Raw genomic sequence first — 15,809 nt, forward strand, 5'->3', positions numbered from 1 at the left:
ATTACCTTTGGTCCAGTAAACGTAGCTCCGCCCACTCAGCCCCACCAAGTTTGACTGGCTTTGCTAAACGGAAGGGAGGACTATCATGCTCAGGAAAATTAGGACAAATCTGAAGAGTCCTCTGGGAATAGCTATCATCATTTATAAGCCGAGCAGATAAACAACGAGCCGTCTGAGAGAAACGGGGGATTGTTCCCAACCCTCCCGTTCAGAACTTTCTCCTCAGACTGACTCATCCCAGCAGATGGGGAGCACCACATTAAAGCGATAGTTCAGCAGAGTGTATCCGCTTTCCCCACCTTATCCCAAATGTACCCGATAAGCCAAGCTATGTTTGGCGTCCACTGCTTGCTTTCCCAGGCTTTGAGATGCTGCTACTGTGTTTATCTTTGCTTCAGTCCAGGAGGGGAATTCTCCTTCAGCCAAACTTTCGCTTTAAGGCAGAGCTGAGATTCAGCTAGTGCTGCCTGAGGTCCAGGACAGCTGTTCTCAAAGAGCACCGCAAGCTTTCCAGAGGTCGGTGTGTTCTCTGCTCATGTAGCCAATGAAGGGCTTCATAACTACCTGATCCCAGGCTCCGCCCACTCATGTGTTAGGGCTTTTTTTTTAGCTCCGGTTCTCAGGTTGGACAAAAAAAAGGGTTGGTTGGGCTTTTAAGGGTGGTTGTCAAGGTAACCCATGTGGTTGTTAGGGTTTGCCTCAGGAGTCAAGTTAGTATTCCAGGTGGTTGCTGGACCAATGTGTCATCAGGGTCAAATGGGATTGTTACCTGCCTAGCAACAGTAGCTATGGAAGAATACCCTGAAGAGGGCTGTAGGTCAACAGGCACTGCTGAGCATCCATCAGATTCTCCTCCAATGCAAATTAGCCATCAGCGCTGGCGTCCAGGCGGTCCTGGCAGTTGAAAGGGATTCACACTCCAGACGCTTCAGCTGGGAGCGTCTCTGCGTGTTCCTCTCCAGCGCTGATCTGCAGGAGCCGTCGGGGAGCAGTGTTTAGGCATAAGCAGCGGCGGCTTTGAACTCCAGCAGCAGAATCAGGGATGGAGGTTCTGAACGCGTCTGAACGGTTTAATCTCCAGTTTAAAAGCACAGAACCGCTGCCAACGACGGAGCCTCGCTCCCAAACCCGCCCGCTCCGCACTCCCTGCTTCCAGTCCCAGGAGAAACAATAACTGGCCTACATCAGTGTCTTTGATCAGATCTGAATGTGAAATGGGCAGCACATGGGCTCTCAATGATGCCATTGTTCGCAGAGGAATCAACAAAGAGCCTTCCGGGTCTGCCCGGCTAAAGCTAAAGTAAACACTCTCTCATGTCTTGGCGGGTATACGCCGCGCAGGCCCCCAGGTGGTGTTTAGGGTGGCTGGAGGAGAAGGATAGGATCCATACGCAAAACGAGCACAATGGGGTTTTGTGCGGGCCGTCGCTGGCCGCCGTGGTCCGGGGGGCTTTAAGTGAGTCAGCAGAACATATGGTTGCTGTTCATCAAAGTCAGCTAGGGGTATAGACCCCCACTACCCCCCTCCCCATTCCCATTTCCCACTGAACTCGTCAGCTCCCAGCCCTCAGCGCCTCTCCGGACTGCTAGCAGAAGACAGAGCCCCTCATGTTCTGTGCCTCCCCGGGAGTTCCTTTAGAGCTAAATTAGCATTAGCGTGCGACCTGCCCTCAAGCAACCCAGCGGTCCGCAGAGCCCCGCTTTTGCGTATTCCCTCCCCAAATAAACATTCGCCCAAATTAACACTTAAAGAGCTGATTTTCACATGAATGAGCCGCTGCCAGACCTGGGCCCAGTGCTTTTCCCAGTGGGCGCTAAATCTCCTACTGACCTCCGAGTCAAACAAAGTGGACAAGATAAGCAAACAGAGTGTGTGTGTGTGTGTGTGTGTGTGTGTGTGTGTGTGTGTGGAGGGGGGGGGGTGGTTGTATCTTTTACACTTTGGCTATTTCATGAGCGACTGTTTTATTGTGAGCATGCAGGATCGTTCAGTAATGGTTTCCAGGACTGAGGGACTCTGCTGAGAACCCGTCTGGCCTTCAGGTGAAGCTCCTGTTGAACGTTTCCTGCAGAAAATGAATGAAGCTCTCAGCTCGACTGATCCCAACGTTGATGAATCGGATTAAAATGTACACATTTTACAATACACAGAGAAGCGTTACGGGGTGGTGTGATAATACACAACCACAGCCGTCCTACCCGTCCAGAGACACCGAGCGGGGACACGTCGCTCTCTGGGACTCACTTTCTGATTAGCCGTGAGTCTCGACTTCTGGTATAAACTGAGGCCTGACTGTTAGCCACGCCCACTGTCCAGATCAGTTCAGGCTAAGCGTTTTTTGTTTATTTCTTTTATTGAAATTATTAAGTTGTTTGTTTTAAAGTGTTTGTTCACATGTTTCTCTCTAATCTTCTGATCTGAATAATAAATACACACCTATCTTCATTAAACGCAATCTGAAGAAACGTTTAGAATAATAATATTTATTTTATCTTATTCACTTGTCCTTGTCGAGGTCACTGTGGGTCAGGAGTGTCCCCAGGAAAACTGGGCACAGAGCAGAAACACCGCCTGGACAGGGCTCCAGTCCAGCACAGGGTTTAATGGTCAAAGTGTAGCTCGGAGCACACCGCTAACAACAAGGATTAATACAGCAGCCAGTAAAATAATAAAAATACCAAGAATCATAATAATACTAATATTCCGACCCAATAACTGTTTCAGCTGCTTTTTAAACCAGAAGTGCTGCGTATCTGACCAGCATCTAACAGAACACTGACCCACCATTCTCCAGCTCTTCCTTTTCTGGGCTCTTCAGGCCCGTTCTTGACCACAGACCATCAATTTGGAGCACATTCCGAGATACCCAGAGGTTCTGATCCACTACACACAACCTCAGAACCAGTCCTGAAGTCCAGTCTCCCTCACAGTCTCTGACCACTGGGTTTAAAGTGAGCTCAGCACTGTTGGCCAGAATTATGGCACCCCCTGCTGGTGGGCGCTGGTACTGCACAACATCTACTCGCAGTAATTGCAGCTTTTACCTGTTTTGTGAGAGAGCTGGGTGAGAAAGTGATCAGTCCGGGGGGGGGGGGGTGTCAGGGGGTGTGTCGGCAGTGAGTTTGGTCTCATATAAAATGATCTAAGCACGGATTCTGACGTCATATTCACATGCAGCACGTTTAATAAACATATAATATTTATTCTAGTTTTTTTTGCAGGTTTGCAGCTTATTGTGATTTACTGCACTATCGAGTGCACTTATCTGGGTGTTAGTTCTTCAGAAGTTTGAATGAGTAGCACTTCTCCTCCCCCCAAACCTCCACCCTCCACCCTCCAAGTCGTTTGCTCCTCCTTTACCCCTGAACCTTCCCCCTTATTAAAACAACCCAAAAGCCTGCCTGCTTTAAAAGACTCTTTACAAATGTATGAGCTACAGGAGGCATAAACGTGTGGCGTCTGGAACACATTAGAAGGTCTTTGGGGCAAAAACACGTGAAGCAGCATCACCAGCATTGACTTAGAGGATTCTTCCACTTTGTGCCACTTTCCAACACCAAAACCATGACTGTCAGGACGATGCAGCAGTCTTGAGGACCACAGCACTTGGAGAACCCTTACATGGATACAGCACACTGCTGCTGCTGCTGCTCACACGAGGGAGTCTTAATGCAGGGTTCTCCTGGAGCTTCTCCAGCCTCATCCTGATTCCATCCATCCAGAGGGACGACCAGCCCAGCCAGCTGCTTCAAGGTATGGCCAATCAGTCAATCAGTCAAGTCTAATCAATTGCACACACCTGAGCCAAACATGGGCTGGGAGGTTTAAGGGTGGAGGTTTAAGGGTGGAGGCTGTGGGAGAATGAATGGGGAGGTTGCTCTGGAGGGTGTGTGTGTGTGTGTGTGTGTGTGTGTGTGTGTGTGTGTGTGTGTGTGTGTGTGTGTGTGTGTGTGTGGCGAGGCGACCTCCTCGTTTTGGGTTCACTGATGACCAACAAGAGCAACTTAAAAGTTTTTTGGTGAAACTCTGAGCTTCTGAAACAGTCCGTTCCACCTTAAATGATGCAGTTCAGTCCAGTCGCCTCAGGCACGGTTTAAGGTGGAACGGACTATTCCAGTTCCAGGCCAGTTTTAGCCCCGGATTTCTGTGCAAGTAAAGCAGCTCAAATAAAAAAAATGTAAAACTATTTATATTTATATATATTTATATATATTTATTATACTTTTTAAAATCACTTTTCACAACGTGACGTAACGCAGCCAGTCTTGTGACATCATGGTATTAGCATAAACTGCTTGATTTAGCATAGCCACACTAATAAGCTTTAGTAGAGCCTGTCAGCTTTTCATTAATTCAGACTTAACTCAAGGATTAAGACTAGTCCTGGTCCAGTCTGCCATTCCAGACTTTAGCATTTAGTCCAGACCTAGGCTTAGTCTGGGTCTGGGGACTGCACCTAAACTGCTGTAGTCCAGTACTAGTGCTGCTGCTGGTGGTGAGTATAGGCCTGAAATCCCACACCTGGACACTAAAGCTGAGTCCTGGGGAAGTTCTCTGATCTAGAGAGGGGTTATGGACAGGTGTGGATGGCAGGAATGGGAATACCTGGGTATGGATATGAACAGTACAGATGAGTATGGCTATGTATTTATTATTATAGATAGGATTATAGGTGGATATGGATATAGATGGTCTATATGGGTATGGATGAGTATGGGTATGGGGATATGTATGGATTTGAATGGGTTTGTATGGGAGGAATTATGGGTGGTATGGGTATGGGTATGGATACTGATGTATGGAGTAAGGGTGTAGATTAATATGGATGGAAATGGATTTGAATGGGTATGGGTCTGGGTTGATTGATTAGTATGAGTAGAATTATGCATGGTATGGGCATGGGCACTGATGGGTATGGATTAAGGCTATGGATAGAAATGGGTTTGTATGGGAAGAACTATGGTTGGGTACTGATGGTATGGGTATGGGTTCTGATGTATGGGTGTAAGGATATGTAAGGGTGTGGAATAATATGGATGCAAATGGATATGTATGGATTTGAATGGGCCTGGGTTGATGGGTTAGTATGAGTAGGATTATGGATATGCATGGATGGCTGTAGATGGTGTGACTGGGTATGGGTGGATATGGATTACCATGGATGTTTTTTAGGGAACCAGAAGTGCTTCGCTGATCATTACAAATCTCATTACCTGCTGCCCGAAATCTGAGAGCTGAAAGTTGACCAATTTGACCCCTCAATCCCTCAATTCATCCAAATCTCCTAACTACACGTTCCACCTAGTGATTAGAACCATGATGCCAAATCCTAAACCCCAAACATCCTGATGAGGCACACCTCCCACATGCGGCACTGATGCTGGAGAGCAGGTCCTGGGCTCCCACAGTCGGAGTTCACCACAGTAATTTAGGTGGAGCCTCACAATAAACACACACACAATTATCACACACTAATTACATCTCCTCATCTTCCTCACCTGTGATTAGTCATCTTTAACTGTGATTGCTAAATTCTTACCTGTGAGTCAGAGCAGCCCCATGACTTCTGCTCTCCAGTCTACATAGACACACACACTCAGTGGCCACTTTATTAGAAACACCCACCCTGTATTAGAATCTGTGTAGAAGTGATGTGAGAACCTTTCTAAAGTGTAAAGAACCTCTACATATGGTGCAAGGTGGTAGAACATTAATGTTATGTGAGTAAGTACTTTAGACTGTTCCTCAATAAGGGGACCATAGACTGTGTGCTATAGACAGTATGCTGTGCACTCTCAGCAAGAGTACAGAACCAAAGGTTCTTTTTATACGGAACCTTCTTTTCAGTCAGTGGTTCAATGTGGATCCAAATCAACTCAAAAGATCTTGGTTTTTTGCTTGGCTCCATGGTTCCTTGCATTGGTAGATTGATAGGTTCCACATAGCACCAGAAAATTGGGTTCCAACATTGGAGTCAAAGAACGCTTTTTGCTTGAAGTGTACAGCAGCAGAACCCGTGTCGGACTGGAGAAGCCCTGCAGAGCTCCGGGGAGGTGGAGAGTGACGGATGTCAGAGCGTTTGTCTGGGAGGCGGCTGTGGCAGGACGCCATCCCCGTCACTCAGAGTTCCCACACTCCTCTCTGGCTCTGTCCCAGAGTGCACTGCTGCCCACCCAAGCAGAGAGGAGGGGCACGTCTCTGAGAGCCGCTCTGCTGAGCAAGGATTAGGACTAGTCCTGGACTTTCCACGGAAAATCCCTCTCTTAGTCCAGGCTTAGGCTTAATCTGGGTCTGGGAAACGAGCCACACACTGTGAGCAAAAGGAGGTGGTTGTATATGGAGTCGTTGCGATTACTAAAGAACCATGGAAGAACCCGGTTGTGAAGAGTGTGCACTCCAAGCAAAAAGAGTTCTGTATCGTACTGAAATATCTAGTGGAACCCTTTTGGTGCTATATAGAACCTTTTGTTTAAAATCTACTTCGTAAAACATCTGCAAAAGGTTTTCTGGCCAAATAATCATCAACATCTTCTGGTTTTATATGGTAACATTGCCTTTACTGAAGAACCTTTTAAAGAACCCTCCTATAGGGCTCTCAGGCGGTTTATTTAAACCCTGCACTGCTGTCAGAACCCCAGCTGCTCTGTACGCTCTGAAGAGGAATTCTGAGCCGGTATCCGATATCGCTGATGTGCAGATCTGCAGAAGGAGATGTCTGAACATGAATCGAGTGTAGGAACTGGGTCTAAACCCACCCGGACCAGCGTTTACTAGTGGAGGGTTCAAATGCAGATGTATGCTCGTGCACATCTGCAGGAGCCTGAGGGTACTACCACCTTAAACACCTTGATTTTTCGTCTGGGGAGCTTATATGGGTTCTTTATATTTGGTGCTCGGCGTCATCTTCATGAACAGTCTAATATGATGTACCGCTGTTTTGGACCCATTCTTATCAGTCTCCTCGGCCCAGCATGACCCGGCCTTCACTGGAGAGCTGCTGTTAGTGCAGATATCTGCTGAAGAAGGAGCACAGCTGAACTGCTGACCGCTGCAAGGTCACATGCAGTCAGGAACCTTCAGGGCCGTCCAGATGTTCAGAGAAGGTCTAATGGTTTCTGATAATTAATAAACTCCACCTCTCAGTGGAGTGAAGCGGGGGGGGGGGGGGGGGGGGGTAAACTCTGCAGTAGTACAGTACTAGTCTTAGTAGGGTAGTTAGTAGGGTACTTGTAGATGGGCTGTGAGAGTGAGCTCTGGAACCTGAACCCCAGCTGTGTCTGGGATGTTGGTGCAGTGCAGGGTTCTGCTGGCTGGCTTTCAGGTCTGCTGTAGTTCTGAATCTGAGCGGGGAAATCTGAGTTTTCCCCACTGAGAGTGACTCAGCTGACGGGTTGTGGTGCGGTTTGACCCCACCCTACCGGCCTTCAACACAGCAGCTCTGCACCAGCGGTTCACAACCAGCATGAAGCTCAATCTTCAAAGGTGTCCAATCAGGACCGTTACTGTCCAACACCTTCAGCTGTTGGTGTTCATGTGAGCTTGGTCTTTATCTAATGAGGCCTAATCAGTTAGTCCGATTTTAAACTCCGCTGTAGTTCAGTACTAGTCTCCTGCTGGTAGAGCTGCTGAAAGAGCTTTATCCATCTCAGCGTTCTGCTTGTTGATTCCACCCTTTTCTCTGTTCCTCCTTATTCTGGCCTCAGCGCGGGTTCTGTAAGGGAGGTTAGAGCAGGGTTCTGTAAGGGGGTTGGAGCAGGGTTCTGTAAGGGAGGTTAGAGCAGGGTTCTGTAAGGGGGTTGGAGCAGGGTTCTGTAAGGGAGGTTAGAGCAGGGTTCTGTAAGGGGGTTAGAGCAGGGTTCTGTAAGGAAGGTTAGAGCAGGGTTCTGTAAGGGGGATTGGAGCAGGGTTCTGTAAGGGGGATTGGAGCAGGGTTCTGTAAGGGGGTTAGAGCAGGGTTCTGTAAGGGGATTAGAGCAGGGTTCTGTAAGGGGATTAGAGCAGGGTTCTGTAAGGGGTTAAAGCAGGGTTCTGTAAGGGGGGTTAAAGCAGGGTTCTGTAAGGGGGATTGGAGCAGGGTTCTGTAAGGGAGGTTAGAGCAGGGTTCTGTAAGGGGGTTAGAGCAGGGTTCTGTAAGGGGGGTTGGAGCAGGGTTCTGTAAGGGAGGTTAGAGCAGGGTTCTGTAAGGGAGGTTAGAGCAGGGTTCTGTAAGGGGGATTGGAGCAGGGTTCTGTAAGGGGGGTTGGAGCAGGGTTCTGTAAGGGGGGTTGGAGCAGGGTTCTGTAAGGGGATTAGAGCAGGGTTCTGTAAGGGGGATTAGAGCAGGGTTCTGTAAGGGGGATTGGAGCAGGGTTCTGTAAGGGGGTTAGAGCAGGGTTCTGTAAGGGGGATTGGAGCAGGGTTCTGTAAGGGGGGTTAGAGCAGGGTTCTGTAAGGGGATTAGAGCAGGGTTCTGTAAGGGGATTAGAGCAGGGTTCTGTAAGGGGATTAGAGCAGGGTTCTGTAAGGGGATTGGAGCAGGGTTCTGTAAGGGGATTAGAGCAGGGTTCTGTAAGGGGGTTAGAGCAGGGTTCTGTAAGGGGATTGGAGCAGGGTTCTGTAAGGGGGTTAGAGCAGGGTTCTGTAAGGGGATTGGAGCAGGGTTCTGTAAGGGGATTAGAGCAGGGTTCTGTAAGGGGGATTGGAGCAGGGTTCTGTAAGGGGATTAGAGCAGGGTTCTGTAAGGGGGTTAGAGCAGGGTTCTGTAAGGGGATTGGAGCAGGGTTCTGTAAAGGGTTTAGAACTGGGTTCTGTAAAGGGTCTACACGTGTCCGGGTGTGAGGTGGGGTCCTGAAGGCTGAACAGAGGAGGGCTGGGGGTCTCGTAAAAGCAGCGATGACGCTAAAGGCCGCTCCACGTGCCACTTAAACCTGCGCTGTGTCGGAGTCGTCATATCGACTTCGCTTACAAACAGCTCCACCCCTGCCAGAGCCAGCTGCATGACCTCAGTGAGGAGGGGGGGGGGGTCAGTCCAGATGTGCAGAGAGGGAGAGAGCAGTGTAAGAGGGGATTATTCCGAAAGACGCTCATTAGCAAGGAGGGGTCTTCCCCTGCAATAACAGCACAGAGGGTCTATATTGTACCCCACCCCCCGAATTTCACTGCTCGTGTCTTCCCACGGAAATATAAACAGATGATGTCAGAGGGTGGTGCTCCACAGCGCAGTCTGCCAAGCAGATGGGGAAACGCATTAGTGAGGGGAGCTGGATCCAGCGGCGGTAGAGACCACTCAGACATTCGCCTAAAATGTTCTGCTGCTTTCGTGGTTTTCGGGACGGCGTGATTGACAGGAGGCGACACGACATGAACACGAGACCATATCATGATGATATAGTTCTGCAGAACATGCAGCGAGAGTGTGCAGCTGAAGCAATTCCCAGGTGGTTGCTATGCTGTTGCTAGGTGGCTGCTAGACAGTTGCTAGATGCTTTTCCAGATGTTTTCTGTGTTGTTGCTAAGCAGCTGCTGTAGTGTTCCAGGCGGTTACTGTGTAGTTCCTAGGCAGTTACTATGCCATTCCAAGTGGTTGCTATGCTGTTGCTAAGCAGTTACTATGTGACAGGTGACAGGTGACCAATATTCAGAACCCAACAGAAACTGGTTCTTTCTAAATTGACAGGCGATTCTGGGCCAGATGCGGCCCAGTTACGGAACTTTCAGGTCAGGTAAGGCAGCGGCAGGTGTATTGTGGGTAGAAATTGACCTGCATTTTTATTCTCTACCCACAATACACCTGCTGCTGCCATACCTGACTCTGAATTGCCTGTCCATTTAGAAAGAACCAGCTTCTGGTGGGTTCTGAACTTGGCAGTTGACCCGCACCAGAACATCTGCATTTGTTAGGGCTTCAATCATCTGGAGTAACATAGTTAGTGCAACACCCTAGCAACCCCCTGAAACACCCTAGCAACCCCCCGAAAGTTGGAAATCCTTTCTACTTTCTGGACCTGAATAAGGTCATCATGATCATTCCGCAGCGATATGCAGGAGGGCCAAAAGAATATGAGGCCATGACTCAGTTGCTATCTAGCTCCTGGTTAATAGAATAGAGGGTTCCAGCACTGCCCTGAGTCCGAGAACCTTCGAGTGCTTAGCGTGTACCACGAAGATGGACGTGAAAGTGTGGGAAGAAGTTCCTGTAGAGCACTTTAGGAAAACGTCCTGAAGATGAGGCATCATCCAGGCCAGGGGGCAGACCTGCAACATTTGAGCAAGGTTATTCCAGATCATGGCGTTTATGATTCCTGCGCCCGCACTGCTGTTAACCTCCGCTGTCTGTTCTGTGGTTTTCAGATGAAATGTGAAAAAGTGATCACCTACCTGAGGATTATTGGGACTACACTGTTCGGCGTCTCGCTGCTCGTGGGGATCTCCACGGCCTACATCATGGGCTACCAGTTCTTCACCACTACGGGCAATTACATGTCCTTCGGCCTTTATGGGGCCATCCTGGTCATTCACCTCATCATCCAGAGCCTGTTCGCTCTGCTGGAGCATCGAAACATGAGAAGGTCCCTGGAGACCCCCATCAAGCTCAACAAGTCGCTGGCCCTGTGCATTGCCGCCTACCAGGAGGACCCCAACTACTTGAGAAAGTGCCTGATCTCTGTCAAGAGGCTGACCTACCCGGGCATAAAGGTGATCATGGTGATCGACGGGAACGCCGCCGACGACAACTACATGATGGACATCTTCCGGGACGTGATGGGGCGAGACAAGGCGGCCACCTACGTGTGGAAGAGCAACTACCACCAGCGTGGGCCAGAGGAGACGGAGGAGTCGTACGGAGAGAGCCTGCAGCAGATTTCCCGCCTCGTGCTCGACAACAAGTGTGTGTGTATCATGCAGAAGTGGGGCGGCAAGAGGGAGGTCATGTACACGGCCTTTAAGGCGCTGGGCAGGAGCGTGGACTACGTGCAGGTGAGTCTCTCTCTCTCTCTCTCTCTCTCTCTGAGGTAACGTCTGAGCTGCCAGTCTAAACGAGGCGGCTGGTGGAGAACACAAAGGCACCTCTGTGGCCGTTTAAATGGGGGTCGTAGGAGGAAGTGGCTGGTTATTTAATGGCGCTGAAGTCAGCTGTGTGAACCACCGGTCACCCCCTTCAGAATGAATCCGAACACTTCCTGGTACCGCGGCGCCGTTACAGGGTGGAACAAAAGCCTATGCGTTCAGTCCTGTGCACATTTCCCCCGAATTTCTCAAAACTACCAGCTCATTCTGGAGATGAAATACGGGCTCAAGCAGGAATAAGCAATTCCCAAGCGGTTGCTATGCTCATGTCTTGCTGAGCTGTTACTGCTGCATCTCAGGAGGTTCCTGTGTGATTACTGAGACCAGTCCCATTGTTTAGCAGAGTCCTATGCCGTTACCAGCTGTTTGCTATGGTTTCTCAGGTGGTTATTATGGGATTACTAGGTATTATCCTAGTTGTTACCTTGAAACATGCAATGCTATAGCGTTGCTATAGCAACCTCTGCTAAACTCAACCCGTGTTGAGCCTAAACCTGCTAAAGCTTCTAAACTCCACACTGGCCCACTAACCACTGGTCTGGTCAGGGTGTTCTGATGATGTCAGACTGTTAGCAGCAGTGTTAGCTTAGCATGTGGCAGAGTTCATACTTCCCGTCTTCTAGAGCTCGTAATGCTGCAGTGCAAACCATGGCTGAGGTGGTTTATATGGTCGTCCGTTAGGTGATCCGTCCTCCTGCCTTGTCCTATGGTGTCTTGCGTCCTTGTGTCCTACAGTGTCCTGTAGAGCAGTGCAGCTGAGGTCTGCTGAGCGGAGCTTTATGAGACTAAACAGCGTGGTGTTTTGGAGGCCACTCTCCCTGCTGATGGAAACATCTGCTCCCTGCTGAGGAGCTCCCTGACTGATCTGGGAAATGGGCCTAATGAAAGATCAGCCTTGTTTCTGCACAGCCGAGTCTGCAGCTCTCGCTCGCAGGTAATCGCGTCGGGACCTCTGGGGGAAACTACAAACGGTGTGATTTCTGTCCTGAAGCCACCTGGTTCCAATGAAGCTCCTGACCTCTGCTCTGCGGAAGTGCGATTAGCTGTCTTAACCGCTACCAGCGCCCTCGCACTGTGAGGTCTGGAGTGACGGGGTGACTGTCAGCGGCGTCAGGCTGGAAATTGGGAAGGTCGTGACTTCTCAATAGAGCCCGTGTGCTGAAAGAGGTGATGACCGGCTCAGTTACGGCTCCTCTAATCAATAATTTGCACCAGTTCATTGCTGATCAGGGTGGATTACAGGCTCAGGAGTCCGTCATCAGAACTAATGAACTAATACCTAAAGGCCCCGTAGCACAGTCGCTCCCCGGCCGCCGAAAGCGACTCGCTTTACATTCGGATCGTAGCTAATTTCCATATGCCTGAGTCTGATGATGTGTGTCCCAATCAGAATTCCAGTTCAGAAGTTTAAGGGTTAACTCTGCGCTCTTTGAGTTGAAGGCAGTGGGTTTGAGGTCAGTACAGTTCCCGAGGCCGGTTATAAGAAACCACCTCATAACTGCTTAGATCTAATAGATCTTATTTTTCGGGACATTTGTGTCCTCATGAGGGGACGTTTGCTGTTACTGTCCTTGGACAACCCCTTCTGCTGATAAACAGCACTCAATGAGCCGGTTGTTTGGGTGGGTTTGCTGGATGTTTAGATCACAGAGTTTTTTTTATTCCTGACTTTTAACACCAGCAGCAAGAGCTCAGACCTCCAGACCTCAGTGAAGTGTCTTCTGAGTATGGAGCGTTGACCTGGAAGTGTGTTCTGACATGTCCTGTAGGTCTCTGACAGTCTGAAGGTGAAAATGAGGCTGTGCTCCATTTAGACAGCCGTGCGGCTGCTTTCCTGTCGGACCCTCATGGCCAGTAAGAGCCTGAAAGAGGAGCTTTTACTGAACACAAAGAACATCTGTGTGAGCGAGCGTTCAGGCTCTGCTGTAGAAACGCTAAGGCTACAACCAGGAAAGAACTTCAGGCACGTGGTTTTTGAAGCGTTGGAGTGATCTGCTCTTCTGCTACATAAATAGTTCCTTACACACAAAATGGACAAAAGTATTGGGACGCCTGCTCATTCACTGTCTCTTCTGAAACCAAGAGTATTAAAAAGAGTCTCTCCTACTTCTGTTGGAGTAACTGTCTCTACTGTCCAGAGACGAAGACTTTCTATTAGATTCTGGAGGAGCATTGCTGTGAGGATTTGATTGCATTCAGCAACAGTGAGGTCACACCCCCACCTCATCCCCAACTCATCCTAATCAAATGTACTGGATGGAGCTCCACCACCATCATTCCAGAGAGCACAGTTCCTCCACTGCTCCACAGCTCCTCAATGCTGGGGGGCTTTATACCCCTCTAGCCCACGCCTGGCATTATTAGGCAGCATGGAGCCAATAGGGTCATGATGTTGATCTGCTCCAGAGGGTCCTATTCTATTGGCAGTTCTTCTTCTTCTCTACAGGGACTAGACAAGCTGTGTGTGCATCTGCACATCTGAGTCAGTAATGGGTGCAGCTTAAAGTAGCTGAATGCATTCATTAGAAGGGGTGTCCACAAACATTTGGACATGTAGTGTAGATTAAAGCACTAGTCTACGAGAGGCTGTAAGTTACAGTTGTTTGGCAGTGTGTACATTTATGTGGTTTCTAACAGGTGTGTGTGTGTGTGTGTTTCAGGTGTGTGACTCGGACACCATGCTGGACCCCGCATCCTCAGTGGAGATGGTGAAGGTTCTGGAGGAAGACCACATGGTTGGTGGAGTGGGCGGAGACGTGCAGGTACAGTCTATGAATATACTGGTGTCTGTAGCCAATAAACGGGGATTGTCCGTGCATGCTCCGCCCACAAATGGGTTAATGTACCTGCTGCAGTGACGTTGGACCACATAGTACTGATTAGTTGTGGGCAGTGTGAGGGTATGTTCTCAGCATTGTGATCAAAGGCGGATAATTAGCATAATTAGTCTTGGGTTTAATTGGACGTTAATTTAATTTGAGATTTTGAGTTTTTAAAACAAGTCCATTTTTAATTTGCATGTCAAAATATTGTGATTATGTTTAAATGCCTTCAGGCATCATAATGTCATATTTTGTCAGATCGCCCAGCCCTACTCCTGTAGCTTCAGCAAACATCTCCCCCTTGCGCTTCTGACGTTCTCACTTGCAGCTGCTGTAGGGGTCCTCAAACCCCCCGAAAGTCTTTTGGGAACCCCAATTTTCCTAACGTAACACCCAAAAAATGGAGGCGGTCTTGGGCCCCCCGAGGATTGGTTTAACAAGCAGCCCTTCACTTTTTCTCACGCCTGTGCCGCTCTGTTCTCTCCGGCAGATCCTGAACAAGTACGAATCGTGGATCTCGTTCCTGAGCAGCGTGCGCTACTGGATGGCCTTCAACATCGAGCGGGCGTGCCAGTCGTATTTCGGCTGCGTGCAGTGCATCAGCGGCCCCCTGGGGATGTACAGGAACTCCCTCCTGCACGAGTTCCTGGAGGACTGGTACAACCAGACGTTCATGGGCAGCCACTGCAGCTTCGGCGACGACCGGCACCTCACCAACCGCGTGCTGAGCCTGGGGTATGCCACCAAGTACACGGCACGCTCCAAGTGCCTGACGGAGACGCCCATCACGTACCTGCGCTGGCTCAACCAGCAGACACGCTGGAGCAAGTCCTACTTCCGAGAGTGGCTCTACAACTCCATGTGGTTCCACAAGCACCACCTGTGGATGACCTACGAGGCGGTGATCACCGGCTTCTTCCCGTTCTTCCTCATCGCCACGGCCATCCAGCTGTTCTACCAGGGCAGGATCTGGAACATCCTCCTGTTCCTGCTGATCGTCCAGGCCGTGGCGCTCATCAAGTCGTCTTTCGCCAGCTGTCTGCGTGGGAACGTCGTCATGGTCTTCATGTCCTTCTACTCAGTGTTATACATGTCCAGCCTGCTTCCCGCCAAGATGTTCGCCATAGCCACCATCAACAAGTCGGGCTGGGGCACCTCCGGCAGGAAGACCATAGTGGTGAACTTCATCGGGCTCATTCCCATCTCGGTGTGGTTCACCATTCTCTTTGTGGGCATCCTGTACACCGTTGTGCAGAACACACGGAAGCCCTTCCCAGAGTCGGAGAAGATCGTGCTGATCATCGGGGCCATCGTGTACGCCAGCTACTGGGTCGTGCTCTTGACTTTGTACATGGTCCTCATAGCCAAGTGCGGCAAGAGGAAGAAGGAGCAGCAGTACGACATGGTGCTAGATGTCTAACGGCACCCCCTACCACCCACAACGACCCCCCACCCCCACCCCCCAACGTTTACATTGCGAACAATCTCTGACTTTGGTTCCTCTATGGGTTCTCCGCAGGTGACGGGACGTCACAGGAGAGAGATCTTGTTGCTGCTGTGACACTAAAGGACATTCAGTTGAAGTGTGTTAACGGAGTTAGCGCGGCGGCGAGGGCTAGCTCTGCTAAAGCGATGGTTGGGCAAAAAAATGAAACCCGCAGTTTTCAGCTCCTGCGTTCACAGCAGGCCACACGCCTCCGTAGCTCCTCGCAGCGCCACATTTGTATGATCTGGTCAGTTAGCCATGTAGCTTTTAGCTTGAATGACTGTGTGTAAACAACTTAATGTGACGATTCGGGAATGCAGTTAGCACAACACTAGTCGGTGGGGTATACCCACTTCTACCACTTGTTAGCTACGTTAGCTTCTCATAGCCTTAAATTTGTACGATATGCTGATCAGTGGAGCTTCCATTGTTTGTTGGCTACATTAGCCACGTA

At 49.7% G+C, this 15,809-nt stretch overlaps 1 protein-coding gene across 1 annotated transcript; it reads left to right on the top strand.

The window, feature by feature from the left end:
* The first annotated feature begins 3,736 nt into the window (after positions 1 to 3,736).
* has2 (hyaluronan synthase 2) lies at positions 3,737 to 15,416 on the top strand. Its single transcript, XM_072679106.1, has 4 exons — positions 3,737 to 3,754; positions 10,331 to 10,957; positions 13,708 to 13,809; positions 14,360 to 15,416. Exons 2-4 carry the CDS (start codon positions 10,331 to 10,333, stop codon positions 15,287 to 15,289), a joined length of 1,659 nt encoding a protein of 552 aa, XP_072535207.1. The 5' UTR covers positions 3,737 to 3,754; the 3' UTR covers positions 15,290 to 15,416.
* Positions 15,417 to 15,809: the final 393 nt, after the last annotated feature.

Source organism: Salminus brasiliensis, chromosome 5 (assembly GCF_030463535.1).
Source record: "Salminus brasiliensis chromosome 5, fSalBra1.hap2, whole genome shotgun sequence".
NCBI classification, from domain to species: Eukaryota; Metazoa; Chordata; class Actinopteri; order Characiformes; family Bryconidae; genus Salminus; species Salminus brasiliensis.